Consider the following 27,191-nt stretch of genomic DNA (forward strand, 5'->3'; position numbering starts at 1 on the left):
GGGGGACGCTGCGACCCCGCCCGGGACAGCGGCTGCGCAGCCGGAGCCGGGGGCCCGGGGGGTTCTCCCGTTCGGAGGGAAGAGGGAGCGGGGCGCTGGGGAGCGGGCGGGCGGGCGCGGCGGGGAAGCCCCAGCCGGGGGCGGCGGGGCCGGTGTCCGAGCTGAGCGCCGTGTGTCCGAGCTGAGCGCCGTGTGTCCGGGCTGTGTTGACAGGCGGGCGGCGCGGCCCCTCGCCCGGCCCGTCTTCCCACCATGCTGGACGGGCTGAAGATGGAGGAGAGTTTGCAGAGCGCCCTGGATCCCGCGGCCCCCTTCTCCTCGCTGCTGGGTAAGTTGGGGCACCCCGCTTGCCTTCCCGGGGACCCCCCCAGGGCGGGGCACGGCCGGGCGGGCCCGAGCGATGGGCGAGGGGGTCCGGGGGGCCCGAGAGCAGCTTTCACCGGCTCGTTCCTGCCCGCTGCCCTGCCCGGCGCCGCGCCGCTGCCTTCTCCCGGGGAGTGCGCCCGGCGCCCGCCTTCCCTGCGCCCGGTTCGTTCCGCGATGGCACTAAATTGTGTGCCCCCCTAACCCCCATGTATCGAGGGTCTCTCCTTCGTATCTAACAGTCAATAATTTACTTTTTCTTTTTATCTTCGTTTTAATATCGGCTTCAAACAACCGCCGTCTCTCTGAGCTGCGGCGACGCTGCCGCCTTTCCAAAAGGAACGAAATTGGGGGCGGCGTGCCCCCCTCGGAGCTGCCCTAAGGCACAGGTCCCCCGTGGATCCCGCAGCAGCTACCCACACTCCCCCGTCCCCCCGCGACCGACCAGCCTGGGCGGGGGAAGCGAAAGCCGCAGGACCCCCCCATCCGTCCCTCACCCAGCCCGTTTCCCCGGCTTGCCTTTCCTTCCACCCATCCCAACCCCCGGGTACTTCCTCGCAGGTAGAGCCGCGACCCCCAAGTCGGTCTGTGAAGGGTGTCAGCGAGTGATTTCGGACCGGTTCTTGCTACGCCTGAACGACAGCCTGTGGCACGAGCAGTGTGTCCAGTGCGCGTCCTGCAAGGAGCCCCTGCAGACCACCTGCTTCTACCGGGACAAGAAGCTCTACTGCAAGCTGGACTACGAGAAGTAAGTGTCCCTCCGCCCCTGGAGAGCCCCCGTTTCTCTGCTCCCAGTGCCCTGCTGACAGGGTGGGAAGACTGGTGTCCCCTCGCTGCTCCCCACTTCCCCTGCCCTGTGTGTCCCAAGAGGTGTCAGCCCTTACTGTGCTGCACGGCGAGTTGTGCTTCTCCCCCACAGTTTCGGTGCACCCTGGTTCTCTCTTTTGAGGTGTTTTGTTGAGGTCGGATTGTGCCTTGGGAGTTGAGGAATGTTTTGTCAGGAGCCTGTGAGCCATGGAAACCCCAGGTCTGCTCAGGGATGGGGCCAAGTGTTTTCCTATCTCCTCTGGCTTTATTTTCCTTCTGAGTGTCTAGAGGAGGAATGTTGTTTTCTCCCTGACTTAGTGCTGGACAAGGCTATTTTCCTAATATCCTTACAGGCAGGGAAATGCTATTGTTCCCCCCAGATTGGATGGGGAAACTGAGGCACTCGGGAGGGACCAAGGAAGGCCCCGCTGAATTCGGAATGTTGACTTTCACACAGGGCCTTTCCCTGTGCCGGGGTCTATGACGGAGAGGAAATTTGGATGTAGGTGGTTAAAGCTTCCAGCCCCAACACTCCCCCTTTGACAAGTGTGGAACTGGGGGGAAAGAGAGTGAGAAAATTTATTTTTCCTTTTTTTAAAGAAAACCATTCCAGTGGGAATGGGGAGAAGGCTGCTGAGTCTTTCCTCTGCTGCAGCTGCTTTCGTTTTTTCCTGCTCATCCCGCTCTTGCCGTCCTTTCTGGACCCCACTCCCTGGCTGGGTTTTGAAGCCATTACATTTTTGTTGCCTCCGAGCTGGTCACTTCTTGAGGAGGTTGTAGGTGGGGGGCTGGATCCCTCACTATGGTGATAGCAGGGCTGCCGGAGCCTGGAGGATTTAATTCCCATGTCAGTGTTACACGAAAAAGCAGTCGTCGGCAACGCTCTCGTCCCTGGCCTTCAGCGGGTTGGCGAGTGTGCCGGGGGGCTAGCCTGGCTCCAGGCCTTTTTAAATTTTTTTATTTTTTTTTTTTTAAATGTTTTTTTTTCCTCCTTTAAGTCCCGTATTGTGGGTCTGAGTTTAATCACTATGGATACAAGGAAAATTGAAAGCAGAATTTGTGCGCGTGACCTTGTTTTCAAATGTTTACGAAAGAGCGGAAGAATTAACTGCCGCCAGAGTGGGAAGGACAGAGCTGTGTTACGGGGTGGGTTTTTTTGTAGGCAAAAATCTGTTGGAATTGGGCATGCTGCTCGTTTGTTCGTAGAAATTTGGCTACTGGTTTCCATACATTTCCAACACAATTTAATTCTTGTTTTCTGCTTTATTGGTGTTTCTGTTTGGAGCATTGAGGGGGAATTGGGGTGAACATTACCCAGAAATGCCTTTCCAGCTTGGAGCATGTGTGGATTTTAATCTTGACCGCAGCTTCCAAGCTCTGGAAGTGGCTCCAACCTGAAATGCTCATCTTGATGTCTCTTGGCCATGAAAGAAATCAGTGCTGCAGTTGGCTTCTTGCTGTGCCCATCTCACTGTTGGGGTGGACAAAGATGATTGCAGGAAAAAAAAAAAGTCTCAAATTATTCCTGGGCTCCAGTGGTAGCACCATTTATCCTGGTTATTTCCAAGTTGTGTTTAGGTGGGTGACTTTTCCTTGAGCTGGGGAGCAGGCTCTCTGACGGGCGGTTTCCCTGAGGTGTGGTGGTTTTAGCCCTGAACTGCTGCTGGCCTGTCCCCCACCTGCACCCGCCTGCCCCTTGCTATCATGTTATTGTCCCCTTGAATTTATTTTTATTTCATTATTTTGGCATGGGGTTGCAGATCTGTGTCCCTTTTTTTCCATCCCCCTGTCAGCGTTCTCTGCTGTGCTGATGCTCTGACTCCTTACCTGGTGACAGCAAGGATGCGGAGCAGAGTCCCAAAGAGCTGTTTGGGCTTTGCCGAGCCTTACATATTACTCTGTATTTAACAAAAATCATTCTTTCTTTGCCCGAACTGCCTGTCCTGTCTTAGGCCTGAGCATTTTCCCGGGAGCAGGAGCTCTGTGCCCGCTCCGGCTGCGGTGCCGATGCCGATAATGGAGGTTTCAGTGTGAAACACGCAGAGCAAGAGCTGCTGCTCTCAGACTGAGCTCATTATCTCGAGCCGGTAGCTGGTTAATTACCACAAGTGACTGACACTCCTTGTGCAGTGTGGTGGTGTAAAGGCGGCCGATGGTCCCTGCGGCAGCGGCGTAGCCGGGCTCCCGAGGCCTCTCTGTGGACACAGCAGAGCTTGCCGTGTGGGAGGGCTGGGGTGTCTGTGGGTGAAATGCTGGGGGTGTTGGGGAAGCTGTCAGGATCCAACCTACCACTGTTGTGGTGTTGGTGTTTTGGGGTTGTGTTGTGTTTTTTCTTTTCTTTTCTTTTTTTTTCTTTTTTTTTTTTCAATTGGAAAGAAGAGATTTCTCTTTCAGATGTGACTGTTGGGGTGTTTTGCCCGAGATGAGGAGGTGCAGTATTTTCCAACACATTTCTTTACTCTCTGTTTGTGCTTAGTCTGTAACAAGGTTGCAGAGGGTTAATGGCAGAGTGTGAGACCACAGAGTTATGCCTTTAGTTATAAATACACCCATGGAAAGTGTTACAGATGGGTTTAAGCGAGCATCTGACTTGCTGGACTCTCGAAATTGAGGGATAATTTGTTAAAACACATGTTTTACATTTCTTCGTCTGTCATAAAGAGGAAGACCTTGGGAGAGGACTTGGAGAGGGATGAGCTAAAGATTGAGGATGCCAGGCCAGCGCTGCTTTGGGGTACTGCAGCGCAGGACCCACGGGCAGTTCGGATAGCGATGCCGACTGGGAACGTGGGGAGTTGGGGGTCACTCCTGGAGCAGTTTCCCCAGCACTGGTTGGGAGGACTCCTGGAGAGGGACGGCTCAAGCCTGTGCCCCTGGGACAGCGTCTATTTGGGGCAGAGGACGTTCGTTACAGAACATCCCGAGTCCCGCGGCAGCCCCCGGCGCTTGTCCAAACCTGATAACTCTCAACTATGACAAGGTTCAGGCTTCGCCCTGGCCGGCTCCCTGACTGCAAAGTGGCCCCAGGGACACGGCCCGGCCGTGGGGCCCCTGTGATGGTGGTCAGGGGAATGGGCCTTTGTGGTGGCAGATTTGGGGGGCAATATTAAACCTGGCCATAAATGGGGGAGGAGTGCTGGAAGCAACAGGAAGAGTGGTGACTGCTCCAGGAGCTGAAAATCTGCGTGGGGACAGGAATGGCTGAGCCCTGCCTGCCTAGAGGTGTTTCACAGGGGTTTTGCATGGGCCAGACAGAGCCAGAGCCATGGGGAGGACCTGGAGCCACAGGGGCATCGCCACTGCAGGTGATGCCGGTGGTGTGCGGAAACCCCGCCGGCCGGTTCTGGGGCCGGGAGCGCTGACAGCGGTGCGGTCGTGACGGGGGGCGCAGCTGGGGAGCGTGGCGACGGCGGGACGGCTTGGCACGTCCCCAGCCACGGCGCAGAGCCCCGGCCCCAGCCCCGGCTGGCAGGAGCAGATGGCCAGCACATCTCGGAGCAGGCCTGGCATGTGGGCGCCGGCAGTGGAGGGGCGGCTGCAGCCCCTGAGCCGCCACCACCATGCTGGGCTCCCCGGCCGAGGGAGGCAGTTGTGTGATGCTCGCCCTGTCTTCGCACGGCTTGATGGCTCTGTGCTGTTGCCAGATTCTGCGCCGTCATCGCAAAGCTCCCCTTACTTGGCTCCGAAATCCCCTGGTCCCCGAGTCATGGGGTTGCGTGGGTGCCTCCACCTCCTCCTTTGTGAAATAAAATGAGAAGTCACATCCGGTTGCAAAGGGAAAAAAAAAAAATGATCCTTCCACCCTCCGAACGTGCACACAAAAGAACACGCGTGCAGAGAAACCCATTGGTGTTGGGTTTTAAAATCATACTCAGGATCTTCATATGGGGGATGATCCTGAATCCCTGGCAGTGTGGTCCTGCCAGGCCACGGATGGTTCTTCCGGCTCAGGGCAGCGCAGGCTCCTCTCACCCACTGGAGGCTTCTCTGGCAGCTGCTGCTGTAGAGGAGAGAGGGGGAAGAGGTTTGGAGCATGGTGGCTGTTTATCTTGCTTAACGTGGGTAATGAATGTAATTGCGCAATTAGCTGCAAACCTTGGCGCTGCTTCCCCAGCCTGGAAGGGCTGAAAGGGGATAATCCCAAACGGATTGAACGAAGAAGGTGATGCTGGACACTTTAGCACAGCCTGGTCCCACCAGCTGGAGAGTTGCTATGGTCTGGTGGGTTTGTCCTGGTGATTCACAGCCCTTTGCCTTAGCTTGCCTGGAGAAGTGGGACTTCTGTGCTTTTTGTGACTGATGGGAGAGAACTGTCCCTCCAGAGAGCCACTTGTCAGCCCAGCTAGACTGCAACAGTGGGTCCTTTTCCCTTCTTGTAGGGCAGCCTGTGGAGAGGATGATACTAACTTGGGTTTCTTCAGCTGGCCAGGTGCTGGGAACAGTCAGGCTGGTCTTGATGGGGTAGCAGTGCACATACCAGCTCTGTGGCACAATGTTCCTCTTGCTGATCTTTCTTTTCCCATTCCTCAGTCATTTTTTCTAGTGCTTTCCTTCCCTCTTGCCTGCTCTTCATCCCCACATAGCACTTCATATCCTGTAGCAAGCACCTCTCTGTCCTCACCCACAGCTCCTGGAGGAAATGTACTGACTCTTCGGGGGCTGGGATGAGTGTGATTGTGGGGCAGCTGAATCTGACCTCGCCCCCACCATGGTTGGTACAGCCAAGGCTGGGACAGGTGCCGGTCCTTTGTTTTTTAAGTTGCCTTGTTGTGCCAGTGGGGGGTGGAAAAGGAGGAAAGCAGTGGGATGCAGTGATGAGAGTGGCATTACTGAGGCCACTGTGGGATCCACAGGCAAGCAAAATACGCCTTGCCTCTCTCCGTCGACCCCTGGCCTTCTGCTCACGGGGCTCCCCCTTTCCAGAGGGAATGGAGAAGTGATTTGGAATCTTGCCCCTTTTCTTTGCCCTTAATTAGATTTGTGTCTTGCAATTAATGTTTCATAGAAAGGCCTAGAAAGGAGTGATGTTCAGCAGGTCAGTGGTGAGGGAGTTGAATATACTTGTCATCTGTCCCTCTGTGGTGGGGACAGGGGTGGCTTTGGGGTCACCCTTTCTCCTGCTTGTTGGCAGTGCGACCCTGGACACTGCAGGTCAGTGTCATCAGAGCCACACCCTGAGCATCCTTTGGACTCTTCATGGTTTCTGTCATCTTATTTTGGACCTACTCTGGGGTTTTCCCCCCCCTTTTTCCTTTTTTATTTCTTTCCCAACCCCATAGGGAAAGATAGAGTGCTGACAGGGCACTTAGAGCTGAGGGAACTTCAGATTTTTGCAGTCTTGAGGAAGGCACCAAAAAGAAATCGACTGGGGAAGAAAGAAGGGTTTGTTTCATTTTGATGAGAATTTTGTCTCCACCAGCTGGAGAGACAGCTGGGGTCCTCTCCTGCCCCAGCTCGCCAGCCCTCGCCTCGCCGGTTCTTCACCTGCTCGCAGCCACCAGGCACAGGCAGGGATTTGCTGAGCCGGGGATTTCAGAGAGCCTACAGTTTGGTTTCTTGCTCTGTGCTTCCTCGGGGAGCTTTCCAGCAGGCTCAGAATCCGGTGGTGAGGTCACCCCCAGCTGATTTCCGAGGAGATGGTGGTCTAGGGTGTGAGCTGTGCTGAAGGCCGCTCAGCGTGCGGGCAGGATTTGCCGGTGGCTGCGTGTGCTGACAGGGAGCCCGATCTCCACTGGCTGCCCCCATCCCCACTGGCAGCAGTGAGGTGGCCTCAGCATGCCCAAACCTATGGTTTCTGATTCTGATCCTGCACACTTACCCCAGCTGTGGGTGGGGGGACCCCAAAGCACCCTCTGCCTTGGAGCGGGTAAAATGGGACTTTACAGGGTGAGAGTTGGTCTCTACTGCTCACAAAGGTGCAAGTCCTACTTCTGGCTGAGGAGGGGGAAACCCCAATGGTTTGGATCAGATTTGGGTCTGGATTCACAGTATCCCACTTCTGGTGAATCCTGTGATGTGCAGCCAGGGGGATACTCTGCACACCTCAGTGCTGGAGGATGTCTGCAGAAGAAGAGGCTTCTGCCGAGATGGAGGGAGGTGGGAATGAGAGAAGTGTCCTGCGTGTTTTTCTTTGCAAGGTGCTCTTTGTCCCTTTGTGCTCTGTTTTATCTCTGGCTCGTGCCCTCTACAGATGCAAATGTGAAGCGGGGAGAAGGGGCCTGGGCTGGAGGATTGTGCCTCTGCCTTCAGTTTAATCGAGCACCTCCTCCGTAACAGGAGTGAAGAATATATTTAAAGCAAGGAGAAAATAATTCGGATTTTACTAGGGTGAAATCCTGGTGTTGATCAACCTTTTTTTTTTTTTTTCTTTTTTTCATTAATGTGTTGTTATGAGAAATTTGAATTCCTGTATATTTGGTTGAGATTTCAGAAGGGGAGAGGTGAGGGGTTCTAGTGGCGCTCCCTGAAACAGCAAACCCTGAGCAGATGTGTGCCAGCCTGTGGCCACTGTGATGCTGGCCTGGGACTTCAGCTTTGCTCCTCGACACTTTTAACTTGGAAGGAATACTGCCTAGGCAGAAAGAAGGCAGCTGGTCTCTGGTTATCTTCTCCTTGCTCCTCAGGGGCAAAGGATGCTCCTGGGTTGTCTTGCGTGTCTCTGTGAAACCGGCAGGCATCCCATTGCAGCTCTGTTTGAGGTTTGGTGTTTGTTTTTGTGGTGTTTTTTTTTAAGACCATGAAACCTTGGTTGCCCAGGAGAGGGGTTCTGTAATCCGTGGCTTCCTACCCCAAATATTTACGGACAGCCAGAGGCCGAAGCTTTTGCAAAAGGCGGGGGAGAGACTGCATGGTGCTATGCCGGGGCTGTGTGAGCAGCAGGGACACAGTGTTGGGCTGGTGGTACCCTGCTCCATTTATTTTGGGTGTTTTGTATCAGGTGGCTCTGTCTTCTTGCTTATCTGTCTTGTTGGGGTCTTGGTAAAAAAAGGCCAATTTCTTCAGCCTGTCAGGGATCCTTCAGGATCCTACATGTTTTGTAGACTGGATACCTGAAAATAGGGGTTTATCCCACAAAGCTTGGAGTTTTCAGGAGGACGATGTGTGTTTCTTAATACAGGGGGGAAATCATGTTGTATTCAATGCAAACAATTTATTTTCTCCTATTGCACTCTATACTTGCATGCCCTTACCTGTTTTCAGTAGAGTATTTCCTATGCCCATGAATATGATCCTGTTTGGGGTTCAGGTCTCCTATGCTGGTGCCTGGTCTGGGTACCGTGGGCCGTGGTTGAATGTGGGAGAAAATGCTGAGACTTGGCTCCTTCACCCCTGAAATGGAGCTGGAAATATGAATCTAGCTAAAAAGGGCTTTTTTCATCATCATCATAACAGTTTTGAGCATCTTGCTGGGCAAGTTTGAATGCTGGATATGAATTCTCAGTCTCCCTCCGGATATGCCTGATTTTTACGTCGTGCTTGCCTTTGTGTTTTCCACCTTGGGCTACCTTTGACCGAAGGTGATTGAGAGCTTGTGTTGCAGGGATACCAGCTTCTCCCGGGCATCAATCGGCATGGTTCAGGTACGGATCGATAGGAGAAGGTGCAAATCAGTAAGAGAACTGCTCTCCTCTGTATCCCAGCACATCCCAGGAGGCAGGGATGCTTATCCTTGTCCGAGGGTTACTGTTCACCCTGCATGGAGGCATCCTGTCTTCCTTGGGGCAAACGCCTGGAAGGGCAGAGGGTGCTGGACGGGGCTTCCTCAGCCAGTACTTGTGCTTTGCAAGCCCATCAGGGCTCAGCATTGATCCTTCCCAGCTGTCTCCCTGTCACTGTTGTCCATACATTGTCTCTTGCCGCTCCCTACCCCTCTTCTTTCCTCGTGGGCTTCATTTCCTAATGCTGTCCTTGACAGCGGAACAAATCCCTTTTCACGGGACCATCGCTGCTCAGCCCATTGTCCTCCGCCCCCGCCGGCACCGTGCAAAATCTCTCTCCCCGGTACGTCTGTTCCTCTGGAATGACAACCGACCATCTCAGTGGGGTGGAGAGCCCCTAAAATCCCCCTGGGCAAGGTTCTCTGACCTGCAAGGGAGCAAAGCGGGGTCTTAAAAACACAACAAGAGGCAAGAACCGTTCGCCGAGAATCACTGTTTGGATGTGATTGATCTCTTTGGGAGGTGCTTCCTCTCCTCTGATTTTGTGTTTCAGAGCTCCTTGGGTGAACCTGGAGTCTGTGTGTACTGAGGACGACTTCTTCCCTGCCTGAGGCTAGTGGGGCCATGTTTTAAGTTGATTTTTCACTGTATAGCATCGCCCAAGGTGGGAATTTTCTCTTTGCTGTTGAAAGCTCAGGGAAGCTTTTGGCATGAAAAGCTTGGAAAGGAGAGAGAAATAGCTTAAAGGACCTGAAGGCAGTTCTCAGCTGCTGCAGCTTTTTTTTGTTTGAAAGAGTCAGTGTTGTCGTTTCTTGCCTCCAACCTCTGCCATTTTAAAATCATAGGGATGCTTTTATTGTCAAAATTTCTGCTTGACATTTGTTGGCCCTGCTAAGTCTTTATTCCTGGAAAACTATTTCTTAGCTATGCAAAAAGTCGCTAACCTCTGCAGTGATTTATCTAAACAAGAGGAGGGAAATGGCACGTGCTTGCAGTTGCCTCCATGGGGGTGATTTTGATGAATAATTTCATGGGTGCTGATAGTGGAGGTAGGTATTTGTCAAGGCACAAACCCAAAACCCTTGCCCAATGACTTCTGTGTTGATGCCAGTTTGGAACTGCCTTGCAACATACTTCTGGGGCATCTTTTCGGTTTCTGGTCTTGGAGAAGACCATCCAGTCAACACGAGAGGAGGGAGCGGCAGCTGTGCTGTGTGTATGTCAGGTGTGCAGGACCCCAGCCCTGCACTGGGTGTTGAGAAGGGCCTGAGTGTCTCCTCTCCACTTACAGACCACTTTCTGTAGGCTCCTGGAAGGGCTGAAGGGGAGGAAGAGACTCCTCTGGAGCACAGGATTCAGCCAAGCAAAGGCCTGAATTTTCCAGTGGAGATGTTGAACTCCAGGTCTTGGCTGCAGGCAGAGCAAGATGTTTCTCACCTGAACAGCATCCATGAGCCCAGCTATCCTCTTGGGTTGGATACCTGTGGAGTCTGGAGTGGTGGGGCAGCCCAGGCTTGTGTGTCTTGAGTTTCACTTGTGCCAAATGTGTGGCCAGCTGGGTTGGTGGTGGGGAGCCGAAATAATGAATTATAAATATTCTCACCATCTCTGCTCACAGAGGGTGCTCACAGGAGTGATATCGAGCAGATCCTTTCAAACAGTGATGTGGATGTGGGAGCTTGGTTAGGAAAGCCATTAAGTGTTTGAATCTCCTTGATGCCTGCTCAGGTGAATGCTGCTCCTTCCTTCTGCATCCATAATTACGAAAGGCTGAGAGAGCAACCTCAGTGGACTGACTTAAAAGTTTAATGAAGCTTGAAGTCTTGTAGGCTGGGCTCTTGAGTCCCAGCTTGTTTCAGCTCTGGCCCCAGGAAGGAGGGTTAACCAGAAGGGAGGAGAGGCTTCCTGCATGCATTACCTCAAGGACATTAAAACCCACGTTGATGGGAGGTGCTGTTATGGAGATGGATTAGGAGAAAGTAATGAAAGAAGACATCAGGGATGGGTGAAGGGCCCTGCACGGGGAATGTAGTTCCAGGAGAGATATTTATGCTTGGCAGGGGGAGGGCTGCCCATGACAGGGACAAACTTTTCAGGCCCCTGCTATACCAGATGCCTTCTGCTCTGCACCTCCAAGCCCAGGCCGTGCTGCTGGATGGGTGCTGGGGTGCAGCAGCATCCCAGTGGCTCACCCACTCTGTCTGGTGGAACTCCCTTCTGTCAGTGCCTGTCAGAGATGCTCCAGGCTGGGGAGGGTTGCTGGGGTGGGACACAATCAGCTCCATGGCATTGTTTCTCCGTGACCAACCAGGTTCAGAGGCACTGATACCACCCATCCTTATCCAGGCAGGAGGACGTGAAGTGATGAATCTGGCTGCTAAACCAGAGGCCCAAATCCACCCAGCTCTGCTGGGATGGCCCATCCCCATTCTCCAGAGGAAGTGCTGTTTCTCTGCCAGTAATGTCTTTATGCTATTTCCAACCACATAACAAAAAAAATCCTAGGAACTCCCTGGATCCTTGGCTTTTAAAGTAAGTATACCCCCACCTTGAACTGATTTATTTTTGCCTGTTTTGGCACTTCTGCCTCCAAGTGTCAGCCTTGGTCCTTCCCTCCCCGATGGCTGCAGAGCACCATTCCCAGGCAGAGCAGCCTTGGGGTGGTGCTTTGCAGCTCTCCCTAGTCAGCCAAGGACATGTCTCAGGCACATTGTGGGTGAAAGGTGCTAATGAAATGACACCCAAATCTGTGCCTTTCCCTTTAGCGTCTTTGTGCTGGAAAAGTGCAGCAAAAGTCAACCAACGACGCATCTTGCCGGCGCTGCATTTTTTTTTCCATAAGGATTAGTGGTTCAAGAGCGGGGATTTTCAAACTGACAAGCCCTTGGCAGAGAAATAATTACAGGCTTTTTATCCTTTGTGTTTCCTAAGTAGTTCTAAATAACTTTTTCCCTCGAGGCATTTTTTTAAGTCCAAAAAACGGGGGGGAAAAAAAAAGTGAATTTCCTTAGTGTCCTTAAAAATATGCAGGATGTTTTTGGAGACCATTTAAGTTTCAGCTATAAGGTTTTTTGTGTGCGTTTTTCTCTTTAACCACATCCAATGAACCAAAGTTTCTTGGCCGGTGATGCTTCAGAAATGGCTCTTAGAAATGGGAGATGGAGGGGGATAGATGTGATCACTTCTTGGCCATCTCAGGAATGTGAGTTTTGCCTCTCCAGGATATTCCCTGAGGTTTTTACTCCACTCCTTGCTGTAAGAGAAGATTTCTTGGGCTAGTGGAGCTGATTTTCCTTGTCACTATCTATTATGTGCTTGTGCCGAGTTGCTGTGCGTCCTGCTGGGAAGCCACGGCCGTCCCTTTTCTTCCCACAGCATTCCGGGGGGCTGTGGAGCCCACCGGGGCTTGCCCAGCCCTGTCCTCTGCTGGCTCCTCTCCTTGCCTGTATCTCCATCCTGTCTGCTTTGTCCAGTCTTTTTAATCTAAAAAAAAAAAAAAAACCAACAACAAAAAAACACAACAAAAAAAAACAAACAAACAAACAAAAAAAAAAAAAAAAAAACAAAAACAACTGTGATGTGAAAAAAACCTCCTGGGGGCAGCTGAGGGGCAGCTCCAAGGCACACATGAGCTTGTGCCTTTTATCCCTTCTGAAATTCGCCTCCTGTGAGTTTCTGTGGAAACCCTTAGCACAGTACCCTCATTTTCTGAGCATGCTGGACACATCTGTGCCACAACATGTTTTATCCTGCTGCAGTCCCTGCCTGGAGCTCTTTGCTCCCCGTTCTTCTGCCCTCCTGGACAGAGCCCTCTGGAGGATGCTGTCCCAAATCCCAGCTATGCCACGCCTGACCAGGGAGGAGATATCCATCCATCCCTACTGCTAAACACTGCTTGTGATGTAAGGGGGGACCTGGGAGTGGACCCTCCTGGCGTTTACACTCACTGCAATATGAAAGGGCAGCTCCAGGGATGTGTTATTGCATCTGCTGTCAGGGCAGCGCCCGGGTGCTCCCGTGGGATCACCGGTGCAATATTCCTGCCGTGGGCAGGGAGGGGGAGCCAGGCTGCTGTTAATAACGGCGTTTCTCTACCTTGGCTTTATTAAGTGAGGAAAGCCTCTTTTCCTCACACCTCAGGCATATCTGGGTCTGGGCTTCGGTATGAGAGGGGAAGGAGGTGGGAGAGGAGTGGGGGAAGTGTTTGAAGTAATTAGAGCTGCTTGGTGGAGAGAGGGGACTCACCAGGAAGAGTGGCAGTGATATCTTGAGGAGGTGTCCTGCCCCCGACCTTCTGCAAAATCCCCCTGTGGGTTCTGCCCAACTCACTCTTCTCCTCCTGGCCCTTCATCTCCCTGGGGACTGTGGCATTTAGTGAGCAGGGTGTTGAATGCCTTGCTTTCTCCATTTCTCCCTCTGCTGAAGACCCTCTAAGGGTAGCTAAAATCTGGTTGAATTGGTGAGGAGGCCACAGTGTAGCTCCAGGGCTCACAAAGTGCCTTGTGCCTTGCAGATGTGGTGGGTGGCTCTTCAGAGGGACATGGTGCCAGGAGGGGACCTGCCTTTCCCGTTTCTCCTCTGCCACAGGCCATCATTTCTCAGGGGAAAGGGATTTTTTTTTTCTCAGCTTCCCCTGTCCAGACGCTGCGAATCCCACTAAAACTTCTGACTGGAGCAGGGATTACGTGCTCGGGTTTCAGCCCTTGTCTGCGAGCGGTGTAAACTTTCTGCCAGAGCTCAAGTGACATTTTGTGGGAGATAGGAGAGTATTAAGTGTTGGTCCTTGCAGATAAAAATAGCTGCTGACCCGACGACGTTTTCTGTCGTCTTGTCACTGGTGTGACCCGGCTCCATCGCCTCCACGCTGCTGCTCCCAACCCAGTCTTTTCTTCCCAGGAGGTGCTGGGGGGCACCCGCAGCCTGGCCTGACACAGCCCTGCTCTGAACATCCTCACCTGCCTGTCACAGCAGCGCTCTCACTGGCCTGGATGGTGGTGTGGGCTCGAGGGCAAACTGGAATAGGAGCAGCAGGTCCTGGGTTTGTGCTCACAGGGGCTGGAAGGAAACACCATCCTTCCCACTCACTGTGAGTCCATCCTAACCAAATCCAGGGTCCCTCTTCCCCAGAATCAGAGTCCAAATTGCTCATGACTGCAAACCTCACTGCTAAAGTGGGAGCTCTCCTGATCACATGAGTCCTCATGTGCGCACACGTGGCCGCCTGTCTGTTTTTCCCGTTGCTGTGTTTCAGAGCTGATGTTTTTATTCTGAGGTTATAGCTGGAGTTGGCTCAGGGCCCTTCAGCAGCATCGGCAGAGCTGACTCTTGCCGCTCCAGAAATGCGGGGATGGGGCCAGTCGAAAGGAAAGGGAAGGAGAGGAGGAGGAGGAGGAGGGAGCGGCAGGGTCTGGCTCGCTGCTGAGCTGTGACCAGATCTGATGCTGGGAGAGGCTCTCCCACCCTGCCTGCCCTGTGCTGTTCCCCAGCTCTGCTTCAGAGTAGCATCTGCCTGCTCCACCTCCGAAACCAGCCAGCGTGGCTCTGGAAGAGCTCGTGTACAGCAGGAACAGTTTCTCCTAGCATTGAGATTTTATTTCTCATGGCTGGGCCAGAAATTCCCCAGCCATTGGCCTCTGTGGACTGGGCATCCTTTGAGGATGCCTTCATTCTATTTGCTTGTTCTTCTGAAGATGATGCTCCCATCCTTGTTGCCAAGGATCTCTTTATGGAGAGAGTGGCATAGTCAGGCTGCCTTCAATGCAAGTTTTTAATTGCAGCCCTTAAATACCTTCTCAGACAAGTGAAGGCATTTGGGAACAGCATCTCTTCCAGATTCCCTTTGCTCTCTGGTTCAAGGCCCACCTGCCCCTGGGGAATGCATCATGTTGTGTGGTGTCATCCATCAGCTGAACTGTCTCTCCCACCAGAAGTAAGGAACAAGGTCCTGGAGCCAAACCAATGCGATGGCACTTGGCCACTTACAGTAGTGGGCGATTACTGAGCCCCTGCCAGGAATTCTTGCAGTGGGATCGGGAACGCTCTCGGGTGTTAAATTTGTCCTGCGGCGTGTAACCTCTAAGTAGAGCCCGTCGTGTTTTGTAACAGATCATATGATGCCAGCGATGGCAGGCGCCCGCCCCGCATTTCAAGGTCAGTGCTGAGCTTGGGGCTGGAGGGGCAGCTCCTGGCTGCAACCTCTCCTGGCTCCTGGGCCTCTCACCGGGCTCTGCTCCCTCCTGGGGTAAAGCCTCCAGCACTTTGGGAGCTCAGGCTTGGAAATGGAGGCTGTTTTGCTCCCATCTGGTGAGGCTGCAGGTCCCATCTCAGGATCCCCCCTTGCAGGTAGGCTCCTGGGATGCAAACCCTGCCCGTGTCTTGTGTGCCACCAACACACAATCTCCACATCTGGAAACTGCCTTTAGCCAGAACCTGTGCAGGTGCAGCTCTATCCCCTGAGAGTTTTACAGCATCATGCCAAGGACAGGACCTTCCAGCATACATGATGACAATCCTCTCTCACTCACCATGCTTTAAAACGTGTCCCAGTAAGGAATTTGTCTTGTATCCCTTAAGCTGAGGGAACTGCTGAGTAGGGAAGGGTCTGCTGGCAGAGGAGAGGAGCTCAGGGTCCTTGTCTCGATGGATAACCAGTGATGCTGCTGCCTGCTCTGTACCTTGGCTTTCAACATCCCACAGGAAAGCATAGCCATCCCCAAGGGACGGGGCTCCCATGGTCTCTATCAATAAATAAATGTTTTAGGCCCATCACTTTATCAAGCAATTAGAAGGGAATGTTTGGACAGATCGTTAAATAAGAATTAAATGTTTAAAATATTAATGGGCAATTGGCCCTCACCAGTTCTCTGGTTGCACGAACGTTTCATTTATAATTTGGACCCAAGTTGGGATGTGCTGAGAGATGCTCGGGCTGCAGCCTGCACACAGGGGTTAACGTGGTGCTCTCTCCTGCCAGAAAATAATAAAAGCCAGGGACTGTCTAGGGATTGTGCATGAAGGATTAGGAAGAGGATATGCTTGGGCCTGTCTGCAGCTGGTTGAAGTCTAGTGCAGAGGGGTGAGCCTGGAAATCATTGCTTTCTGATGGCTGCAAGGGGGCCAGCGTGGAAAGGGAGCTTGTCTCCTAAAACCTGGGGAGCTCTTCAGCCAGCTGATGGTTTTAGTGGGAGGCAGTGAGTGGATCCTCTTTCCCTGAGAGATATCTGTGCTGGTCAGGATGGAGGAAGAACCATGGGGTGGATGCTTCTGCCTCTGCTTTCCAGGTGCTGCAGTTGTTCAGCATGAGTGGAGGATGCTGTGCTCTGGGGATTGGGGTTTTTTGGTGAGTGGGGAATGCTTAGCCCCAGGGACTGGGTTTTCAGTGTGAGCAGAGCATGCTGAACTCAAGGGACCATGGTTTTCCACCTTTGTAGAGGATGGCTCATCACAGCCACAGATTCTGCTGGGAGACTGGCTTCATCTGCATTATCTGTGGCTTTTTTGCTTTTAAAGCTGCAAGTCCCAGAGTCAGGGGATTCAGCGAAGTCCTCCCCTATCTTCGCTGCCAGAGTGCCTCTCTGGCTCTAAGGAAAGCTGGAAGATGCTCAGGTCTTGTGTTTGTTCGACTTTTCAATGCTTGCCATGCTCTTTCCTAAAATAGTCACCTGAAGCTGGCTCAGGAAGTTGGAGTCACAGCTTTTCAGGTTAGTGGGTGCATGAAGATTTCCCAGCATCAGGTGTTCAGCATTACAATTTACCTTGCAACCACCACACTTGTGGAAGCGGCCTGTGGAGACGGAGGCATCGGAATTCCCCAAGGCACGCCAGGGCTTTATGGCCCTCACCCAAGACAAGCACGTTGCTTTTGTGGCAACTATTAATTGCTTCCTGAATTTAAAAAGCATAAGCAAACTCACTTGCTGGGGAACGAGTTACCTGGCACGTAAATGCTTTGCCATTAATGCGTGGCTGACCCTGATGATGATGTGAGGACCAGAAGAGCTTTCAAAGAATTTACCAGAAACCATTTCAGGGGAGGTTGTGTGTTGTAAATCCTGAAGTAATGAGATGGAGGGAATTAGGTTAGATCATAGTTTGCAGAAACAGGGCACGATTCCCCACTGAGGACCTCGAGATCATCAGAACAGCGTGGTGGGGGGAGGCCCCCACGCGTCCTTACCTCAGCAACCGACGAGTGAGTTTACGACCTGGAAAATGAGATTATCGGAGCGTTTGTGTTTTACACGTGACACTAGAGAGCAAACAGGGTCCTGTTACATCCAAAGGTGCATTGTAAAGCTGCAGGGGTTCCTGGAAGAGCAGCCCAGGAGGGGGCTGTTTTGTGCTGGGTCGAGGATGGCTATTGAGCAGCACTGTGGCACCTTGAAGCCTTTTGTGTGGGCGTCTTTGGTGGTCCTGTGCCTCTGCTGAGCTCAGGGAGACACTTCAGAAGGGCACTTGGCTGCTAGAGCAAGGGTGATGGTGTCTACCTCACTTTCACAATCTGCCCTGGTGTATAATCCACCTCTCTGCTCCTGCCCTGAGCTGTCCTAAAGCTGTTTGCAGGTTTCTGGGGGGCCTCAGCCCCTCCTTGCCAACTCCCCAGCCCCTGAGTGGGGCTGCTGAACTATTTCACAGGGAGGTGCTGGCACGTGGGGCTGTTTGCTGCCTCCCCCCTCCAGCAACACCTTTCATTTGCTTGCTACCTCTGCTGGTTTGCTCTTCCTCAACCCCCCCACACCAGAGAGATGGGGTTGGGCCAGCTTCAGGGATGCCGGTGGCTTTTTTTCCCCTCAGCAAACAGTGTTAAACCACTCTCATTTGAAAGGGCAGGTGTGGGAAAGGAGCTGTTTCGCCTGCAGCAAAAAAGTATTTCCCAAATCCAATATCTATGCAATGAGGGGCACCGTGGTGGGAATTACACATCCTTCCATGGGGCACTGCTTGCAGGGAAAGCAGAGGCCAGGCTGCCTTGAGTCGTAATAATAGTCTTGCTGGCTGCCAGGGGCAAGGCACTGGGGCTTGAAAGATCAAATCTAGTGGCTGATATTCGTCTGCCTGTTAATGTTGGCGTAGCAGATCACATCCCGCTTGTCCGTCTGTTGTGGAATTGTCTGGCACAAGCACAGGTCGGGGATGTTTTCAGGATGCCAGTGCTTGACACTGGGGAAGGTGTAAGTCTAAATTAGCACTGGGGCGTGTGTTTTTGTGTCTCCAGATTTCACTCTCTCCAGCAGAAGGACAGAGTTCAAAGAGGCTCTGGCTTTCCTGGAATAGGAAATGGCAGGATCCACCCCAAAGCCTTTTCTCCTCTTACCCAGAAGGGTCCCACCCCAGCTAGGAAGCCCTATATCCAGCAGGGTGTGGAAATGTGGGTGGAAAGGTCTGTGTGAGGACTCTTCTTTGTTCCTACCCCTCCAGCGCTGATCTTTCCTCTTGAGCACGTGTGAGGTTGTGTTTGGCCTGGATCTGATCTTGGAGTTTGTCTTCATTCTCCAATAGAAAGGGGGAGTCGAAATTCAGGAGGCCCCAGTGAGATGGGCCTGGAGCAGGGTGGCTCTCCCTCCACTGAGCAGGCACTGGTGTCCAATTTTCTGTCTCACTTTGTTAAATGGACCTGCAAACCCCTGTGCAAAGCCAAGATTGCAGAGGCAAGTGCCCCACAACCAGATTGCAGAGTCTTGCTTAACCCAGGGCTGCTGGGCTTCTCCCCTCAGTTCTCATGTGAGGTCTCAGCTTTACTTTTTCCCCCTTGAGAGGCTCCCCAGAGTAGCATGGCTGGCCCTGGGGGATGGGGTTTTCTTGTGGAGGTGAGTTTTAATCTGCCTTATAGATGCCTTCTCTGAGATGTAGTTAGATGTAGGAAGTACCTTGTGGTGGCCACAAGGATGGGGAGGCTATTTTGGAATGAGTCCCCTGCTTTCTCACCAGGGTGGCTTGGAGGAACCTTTCCATGCTGATCACGTGCAGGTCACTCTTTGCATTCCCCGCCTCAGAAGGTGTTCAGCAGGTGACATCCTTAGGCTTCAGTTTGTAACACACTGTGGAAATAAGCAGGGAGAACCTCTTGGCATTTGGTTCCCTAGCCAGGGGCTCTGTGTTGCTTTGATTTGGACTCTGCTCAGATGGTTTTCCTCCTGGCACATACCTTCCCCACAGGCTTTCACAGTGGACTTGGGCTGGCTTTGGCTTTCTGCCTGTGCATACACGGCCTCATGGCTGAGGTGATGTTACCGCTGTGTTTCAGCTTTGTGTGAGTCCTTTCCCACCTCTGCATCCCGCAGAGGACTTCCAGGGACAGAGGAGCCACCTGAGGAAGGGTGATGCTGCAGAAATCAAGGTGTGGTGGCCTGGTGTGCCACGTCCCCTACTATGTCCAGCCACCCACTGGGTCACATCCATGTCTGGCTTTGGGGACCGCCACTCCCAGAGGCAGAGAATGGCCGCTGTAGATTGTTTTCTGGGAAACAGGGACAGAGAAATACAACATCCACATTTGCAGGCCCCCGCCAACGTCTCTGGAAGAGGCGGTGTGGAGGTGCTTGGGATGCAGCTTGCAGAGGGGCTGGGGTGAGCTTTGGAGGTGTTGGGGTCCCCTTTGCGCCAGTGCTGCTGGGAGGGGCTGTTTTTATTTGCAGTTTTGCACCCCTTGGCTCAACAGCGGAAGGTGCAGGGTTCCCCTGCCTGCCCTGGCTGTCAGCAGGGCTGTGCAGGCAGGACGTGGGAAGGGAAGGAGGAGAGGATAATAACGCCCCAGCCGCGGGCCCTGGCCATTTCTGGACGAGTAGGTCATCTGGGTGTGGGAGGGGAGCTGGTGTCCAAGCCAGCCCGGAGAGGCTGAGATTGGGTGTATGTGTGATTTGGGGGAAAGTGAGAAGGGATTTCTTAGGCGAGAGGAATGCAAGTTTCCTCCTTCGCATATGTGTCCTGTTCTTCCAGTTTGCAACAAAAGTCATCAAATTGCCCAAGACCTGGCAGCAAGGACAGCCCAAGAGCAGCCCACAAATCACAGGAAAGCTACTCCCCTCCTCCCTGCCTGCCTCCAGATCCTTGAGCATCAGGAACCACTTTCAATCCCCCTTTGGACAGTAAAACTCCGGCCCCTTCCCATTGTGGGTCAGCTACACAGCCCAGAGCTTGTGCTTGCTGTAGGACTGGTCCTGGTGGGTTAGAATTCTGGGTTTCTCTTGAATTGGTTCTATTTTTAAACCCTTCAAATAGTCCAGGCAAGGGCTTGAGCTCTGAGACATCAGAGGTGACCGCAGCCATTTGGAGGAGACACTGTGACATGGCTGGTGTGACTTTCCTTGTCCCCAAGTGGTGGGGACAAGTGGCAGTGACTCAGGTCCTGTTTGGTCTGCCTGGATTGTCAGGCACTGGGAGAGGAGACAGGGACTCCTGGGGATGCCAGCTGGGGAACACCAGGGTTTGGGGGTGTAGGACTCTGAGAGGCGAAGGAGCAGCTGTGTGTCAGGGTGAAGGGTGTTTTAATGAGCCCAGCCCTTTCCCTGCAATCCTGTCAGCTGCTGTTTTCTTATTTGGCAGAAGGAGCTGTTGGTGCAGCAGAGCTGCAGAGATCAAGCGAGCCTGTCTGAGCTCTCCTCTTCACTCTGTGTATCTCAGGGATGGGTAAAATCCTTCCTGCCACTGGAATTGAGAGGTTAGGGTCACTGCTGAAGGGAGGCTTCGTGCCATTTTATCTTTCTCATTTGGGGCTCCCAGAGCAATGTGAGACTAACTGCAACCCCACCATCCTCCCACTATAATCACTTCTGTCCTGTCTGCTTTTGCAGCCACCTGGTTTGTACCAAGAGGCACAAGTCCATGAGGATCTCTGTAAGAAAGGCACTTGGGTTACCCCATTTTGGTTGTTTAGTTCTAATATTTTCTTACAAGAAAACAATTCTATCCCTTTCACTATTAAGTGTAGACTAGCAGTGATATCAGGACTGGGACCACCAAGGTGTTCCACCTTCAGGGTCCGCCCCTCATCCCATGGCCCATAAAACAGTGATGGGGCAGTTTTCATCAAGTGGTCCAGGAGGGCATGTGATGGAGGAGACATGGGGGGCTTCAGCACACCCAGAGGGGCACACATCTTTTGCCTTCCCATATAGGGTAGATCCCTCTGGGAACCAGGCACAGAGCAGCTCAGAGGGGAAACGTTCGTGCAGTGGGGCTTCCCAAGCTCAGGTGTCAGATGAATTCAAGTTGCATTTAATGGTTCTCCTTGGGATACTTTTTTTCCCTACACGGCGCTAGTCCACCCCAGCAGGATGCCCTGTTGACCCACCAGCATGTGATGCTGGTCCTTTTTCCACTCTCCTGGTGAAGCCTTGCAGACTGCCCTGCTCACTGAGCCACTTGTGGGCACGTCCTGGGACCTGGCTTGCAGGGGAGCTGGTGGGCAGCTGGGAGCTGCTTCCTTCCTGGGCCTGACACACCTCTCCCACACCGAGCTGCTTTCCGCTTCCCTGCTCCCGCCTTCCTTCTCCCGCTGCAGCGTCTGCTCCGGATGTTTTTCTCCTGAACAGCAGAAGCTGCATTTTTCCAAACTGAATTTCCTTTGGTTGTTTTTTTTTTTTTTTTTCTTTCCAGTCTCTCCAGGGTCCCCTTCAAATTGTTTTGCTCTGTTCCATCCTCTCCAGTTTATTATCTCCTACTAATGTTATTAACATGCTAATTAGTCCCTAATTGCAATTGCCAATGAAGATGTCAGATAGGGCTGATACTAAACCTGCTCCTTCACAATACTAAACCTGATCCTTCACGTCATTCTTTTTCTCTGAATTCTGCAGATTACTCTGTACCTCTCTCATCATCACCTTGATTGTGTTTCACAGATGGATGCTCGCATGTGTGGGGGTGGTATTTCTCCCTTAGGAAAAACTTGCTGAGATGCAGCATAGGGTGCTTTATAAACCCCTAGGCCCAGGCTAGTGATGGCTGTAGCTCTGAGACATTTTTTAGCTGGTTCCGAGGTTTTGTCTCAAAGATGAAGTCATGCCTGGCTTTCCATGGCAGCCCCTTTGGGAGGCGAAAAGGACTTTGGAAAGTTAATTTGCCGTCCCACTTATACACTCAACCCTCTGGCTGCTTGGGCACTGTGCAAAGGTCTTCCATGACTATAAATAGGCAGAGAGGTAGGCAAAGAGGTGGTGAGATGGGATGAGGACAGGCGGTGAGCCAGCCTGGGCCGGCATCTGGAGCTCTCATCGCCTTTGTGCGAAGAGGTGCGGTTTGTTCCGGCCACGCTGCTCTCACTGGGCAAGGTTTGCCCCCGCAGAGCCTATTTTTGAACACAACCCCCACCCCCAGTTACCTCTTGGAGGTGCTGCAGAGAGCCAGGGCTGCCTTATGGCGAGATGTCCCAGCGCTGCTGTGGGACATGGAGCCACGTGCTCCGAATAGCTGTGTGCAGACGTGGCCTATGGAGATGAAATGTGGCTCTTGACCGATTGCGAATAAATCAGGGTCAGGAGCTTGAATGCTGGCCAAGAAACCCAAAGGGATAAAATATAGCCTCTCTACAGACTGTTAGCAAACAGCACGTGGGCTGAGATCTGCTAGATAAATTTATGCGCTGTGAATTGTTCACCCAGCTGTAGTGGAGGGATGGATGGACCCACGGAGAACTAATAACCATATGTGGTGGGCATGCCTTCGGTGCTGACCTTTAGAAGGTCCATCAAGTCTAGGAGGTGGCACAGTGACATCTTCTTAGGGATGTCACCGGGATGGAATGGGTGCATGTGTTGCTTGGTGCGAGGGAGGGGGATTCAGGCTGCCCCTGCTCTGCGCGTCCCGGAGACAGGCTGGCAAAACAAATAACTGCTCCTGACCTTGGTTTTCCCATCGTGTCATTTGACATGGATTGAGGATAAATACCAGGCTCTTTGCCTTTGCTTGGTTGTTTCCAAGATCGTGGGACTTGCTGTCCTGAAAGTTCCTGTTCCTTCTGCAGCTCAGGGAGATCAGTTTAAAATGGGAGGAGGAAATAGGGAAAAAGTGAAAAGGTGAGATTCTTGCCCAATTCCAGGCTGTGGGCACAAGGCCTCCAGCACCCACTGTCACCCATTTTAGGTGAAACACTGGGAGCTGGCAGCACTGCCCTGGCCATGGGGGCTGCCTCCTCTCACTCGCCCCAAATTCCCTGTAGCCACAGAGGGGAGCATCAGATTCATGTTGGGATGAAATATCCTGGCGGCGGAACCAACTCTAGGCAGACCGACTTAATGAGCCTTTGGGCTCTGTTCAGCTGCTTTAAACTGGAGAGATGGGCCCAAGCCCAAAATGTGGAGCCAAACAGCCTTGTACTTGTCCAAACTGCAGAGTAGTGTGAGTGGTTTGTGGCTGGTCCCTCCTTTCTCTAACCAGGCATCTGCTTCCCACCCTCCGCCCCAGAACACTGGATGTGTGTGTGCTGTCATCAGATGGGACTGGCTCATATACTTATGTCAGAATCTTATATATCCACTTCTCTGTCCTGGTTTTGACTCAGCTTGAAGGGGGGACCTGACCACCCTGTGGGTACCAGGCCCTGGGCTCTTGGTCTGGCTATGGGAGGGTGTTCTTGTCTCATTTACCCCAGTACTGAATTCTGCCAGCTGTGATTCAGAGAAATGTGGGGGGGAAAAAAAATCCCATGTTTTGGGAGGAAAAGCATTTCTCCCAGGGTCAATCCTAGGCTCTTGGGCTGGGCTTTGAAATTTGCCTTTCCTAGGCTGCAGGGGCTGTTGAGGGGGCTGCTAACTGTCTTTGCTTTCTGGAATTTGCAGCATTGTTTTGAGGGTGAGAGTTGGAAAAAGAGGCTTTTTTGAAGCTGTGCATCCCCAGCAGCCCTGGAGTTCTCACTGGGACAGACCAGTGGCTGGCCATGCCCAGCATCTCTCCTGCACTGTTGCAGTGAGGTAATCCACGTCCTGGCCCTGGCAGGCTGCGGACTGACAGGCTAATCCATGTTACGCCTCAGTGGCTAATCCGTCAGGCCCCCCTTGCCACCCCCTACCCCGTGCCTTTGCCTTGGGCTGTGACTTTTGACACAGGCAGGACACATTTAACAGTGTGCTCTGAATGCTTTGCCAGTGGCCATCAGTGGGTTGTGAGCTGTGGGGCTGTGTCACAGCTCCTGCTGGAGTGACACCAGGGCTGGTATCGCCATCCCAGACCCTTGTCCCAGCGACAGCCAGCAGAAGGTGAGAGTCACCAAAGGCTGCTGCATGTGAGGGTGAAGGATCCCCACTGTGCCTCCACACCATCATGCAATTCGGTCATCTCATTCTTTTTTTGAGTTGTTTAAACTGTGTCAGAGCAAAACACAGCAAGTTTTTAACACCGACTGTTTATCCACCAAGGTGTCTTTTCCTTCTCCTTCTGGCAGTTGGGTATTTTGATCAAACCTTTGAAGGAAGCCATAGATAAAACCCAGATTAATGAAATCAGTGTGATGAGGTGTGACATGGTGCTTGATTGAACGTGCCCGTTGCTTTTTGTGAGGCAGCTCAGAAAAGACCAGCACTGCATAGGGAAACCCTAAAGGTGTGCTCGGGGAAAGACTTTTCTATTTTTTTATTTAAAGGATGTGATTTGGCAAGAAGGTGTCAGCACGGTCTTTTGCTCTGCAGCCAAGCACCCCAGAATGCACTCCTTTATCATTATGATCTAATCCCTCCCTTAAAAAAAAAAGGCATCTGCCAACTTTTCCATAGAGCAAATGATGTTGGGGCAGGCAGGAGAACTGCGTTCATGCTGCTGCCCAAAGCTGCTTGCTTATCTCGCACCAGACAAAAGGGGGAAGAAAAAGAAGGAACTTCCCAACACCTGAGTAGTGAGAGGGAGGTGTCTTTCTTATCCCGTCTCTACCCAAATCATGGAATCATGAGTTGGAAGGATCATCCAAGTCTGACTCCTGGCCCTGCACAGGATGGCCCCAAGAATCACACCAGGTGCCTGAGAGTGTTGTCCGAACACTTGCTGAACTCTGGCAGACTTGCAACCATTTGTGACCCTTCCTCTGGGTGAAAAATCTTTTCCCAATATCCAACCTAAACCTCCCCTGACAGAGCTTCATGCCATTAATGAATGAGCTGGTGTGTTTAGTGTGGCAGTGAAAGACATGAGGCTTCTGCTGGGAAGGGGTGGCTTTGTGGTTTAGCAGATCTAACCTCCTGCCTGGATATATTTGTGGTTGCTGTTGGTGCTGTTTGTGGTCTCCCTTGGTTGCAATCATTAGGTTCTAGAGTTAACAGTAGGCACAGAGTAGTTTACACTTGTCTTAGGTGTGAGAGGACACCCCAGTTTCAATTTAATACCCTTCAAAGGTGTTGCCTTCTAGCTAATAGGATTAGCAATGTCATTCCTGCTGTTGTCTTCCAGAGGGTTCTGCTGGGGGGTTGCAGAGCCCTACCCCTGATATTGCTGCTCTGTGGACTCCTATCCCACTGGCATATCCAGTAGCTGGGAGAGCCTTCTCCCAGCTGAAGGCATTGAGATATCTTCCACGAGGGGTTCGCAGCTAATTGGTACAACCAATATTTGTTTTGCAAATGCAATTGGAGGGAAAGAGGGATTGAGAGCGCCAGAAATTCAATTGACCTGTAAAAACAGATACGGTGTAAAGGGAATCCTTTCCCTGCCAAGCAAATATTTAGAAAGCAGAAGCAATAAAATGAATAAGCAACAAAGTAATATCCTGCCTCTACGGCCACAGGAGGCTGCTGGGAAGGGCTGCTGCCCCTGACGCTGTGATAACCCTGAGCAGACAAGTGGCAGGAACCTGTTTCCTAGAGAAAGCGTGTTTGCTTTTGCCCTCTAATCCATCAAAAGCTCATCCTGGTGCCTTGGCAGCACTGGGACCTGTCTCAGGTAGCCTGGCAAGCTGGCACCATCCCCACACCCCTGCAACCGTGACTGTGGGATAAACCCAGTGGTGGCACAGGGCACAGGGCTGTCCATCCACCCTTGTCTCCCCTTGTAGGGGTCTCTGGTCTTTGCTCCGACGTCCCTGCTCAGCCTTTTCTGGTGCCCTGGCAATGGAACACAGTGGGGGAATGCTGTGGGTGCTGTGTGGTGTGAGAGGTGTGTGGGGCTGAGCATCAATAGTTCCTGCCTGGAAGGACGTTGCAGCGTGTCAGTGCTCAGCCTCAGCGTGTCTTGGTGCGAAAATCAAAATAGTTAAGGCAAAAGAAAAAAAAAGAAAATACGTGTTTTCAGATCAAAAAGCTCCAGAAAAACGTTTGGGTAGGAAGTAGTGAGATGGTGTCCAGCCCAGGCTTTGTCCAAGTGGGAGCAAAGCACACGAGTCCCTGTTTTCCACATGGCTGGGCACAGCCCTTCGGCACCCAAGCAGCTTGAACCAGAGAGGTTCCCTTGGGCTCATGGCTGAATTTAAAAAAACTCTGTGGAAAGCTGAGATTTTTCAGAAAAAAATCTTAAATGTATGTATATATATGTGTGTGTGAGTGTGTGTATATATATATTTGTATAATATAGAGCAAGCAGAATGAAGGGAAATGATTTTATGGGAAAACTCTTAACCAGCTCCAGTGCTGAGCATCTTTAGGCTACTTTGGATCTTTCTGAGCATCTTCTCCTCATGGAGGTTATTGACCCCTCAGATTATGTCAGGATCTGCGACTGCTGCTCATTTATTGGCAGCAGAGCCATTTTTGAGGGGCATTCATAGCTGCTGAAGTCGCATTAAAACACAATCGCTGCTCAGAAATCCAAGTGCTGTTTGAATTTGCATTGGTGTATTACTGAATTTTTTAGGAGTATGTTGGCTAAAAATGTAAACTTCCCTCCCAAACATCCTCAGACTGAAGAGGAAAAAGCTCTAGAGAAGCAAGCAAGTTTTGAACACTTGATTATCAAATTTTCCTGAGGCTCTATTCCTGTTTATTCCAACTGAGCCCCTCGGGGCTTATTGAACCCCTTAGATGCTCAGTACCTCTGGGAAGCTGATGCTCAGGCCCATGAAAGGCAGAGCAGCTCTGCTTCTCCACACACAAGGTGCCATTTGGGAGCAGGTTGCTTGCAGGGATCACAGTTGATGACTTGCTGCTCACGGCCAGGCTGGTTCTGCTGCTGTGTCCCCGCACCACCGATGGCATGAGACACACACACCCCTCCCCGTGTGCTGTCATCTGTTACCTCATCCCTGTCTCAGGTGCCACAAGGTTGGAAAATACACCCCAAGCATTTGTTGCTCCCAAAACCCCATCCCAAGAGCACACGCTAGAAGAGTGCAGCAACATGAGCTCCGTGGAGCAGAGGGGGGGGGGAAAAAGATGGCTTAAATTTAATGTCTTTTTAGATGAATATTTCCATTCATTCCAGAGCATATTCCTCTGGCATTTCCAGTGTGCT

General features: G+C 52.2%; 1 protein-coding gene across 1 annotated transcript in view; it reads left to right on the top strand.

Moving 5' to 3' along the window:
* Positions 1-252: 252 nt before the first annotated feature.
* Positions 253-27,191, top strand: part of LMX1A (LIM homeobox transcription factor 1 alpha) — a 41,744-nt gene continuing 14,805 nt past the window's right edge. The window contains exons 1-2 of the mRNA XM_027895892.1: positions 253-328; positions 925-1,111. Of these exons, the coding sequence (XP_027751693.1) occupies positions 253-328; positions 925-1,111 (263 nt within the window). The remainder of the gene's footprint in view (positions 329-924; positions 1,112-27,191) is intronic.

Source organism: Empidonax traillii, unplaced genomic scaffold, assembly GCF_003031625.1.
Source record: "Empidonax traillii isolate 1590-97213 ecotype Southwest subspecies unplaced genomic scaffold, ASM303162v1 scaffold474:size1423191, whole genome shotgun sequence".
NCBI classification, from domain to species: domain Eukaryota; kingdom Metazoa; phylum Chordata; class Aves; order Passeriformes; family Tyrannidae; genus Empidonax; species Empidonax traillii.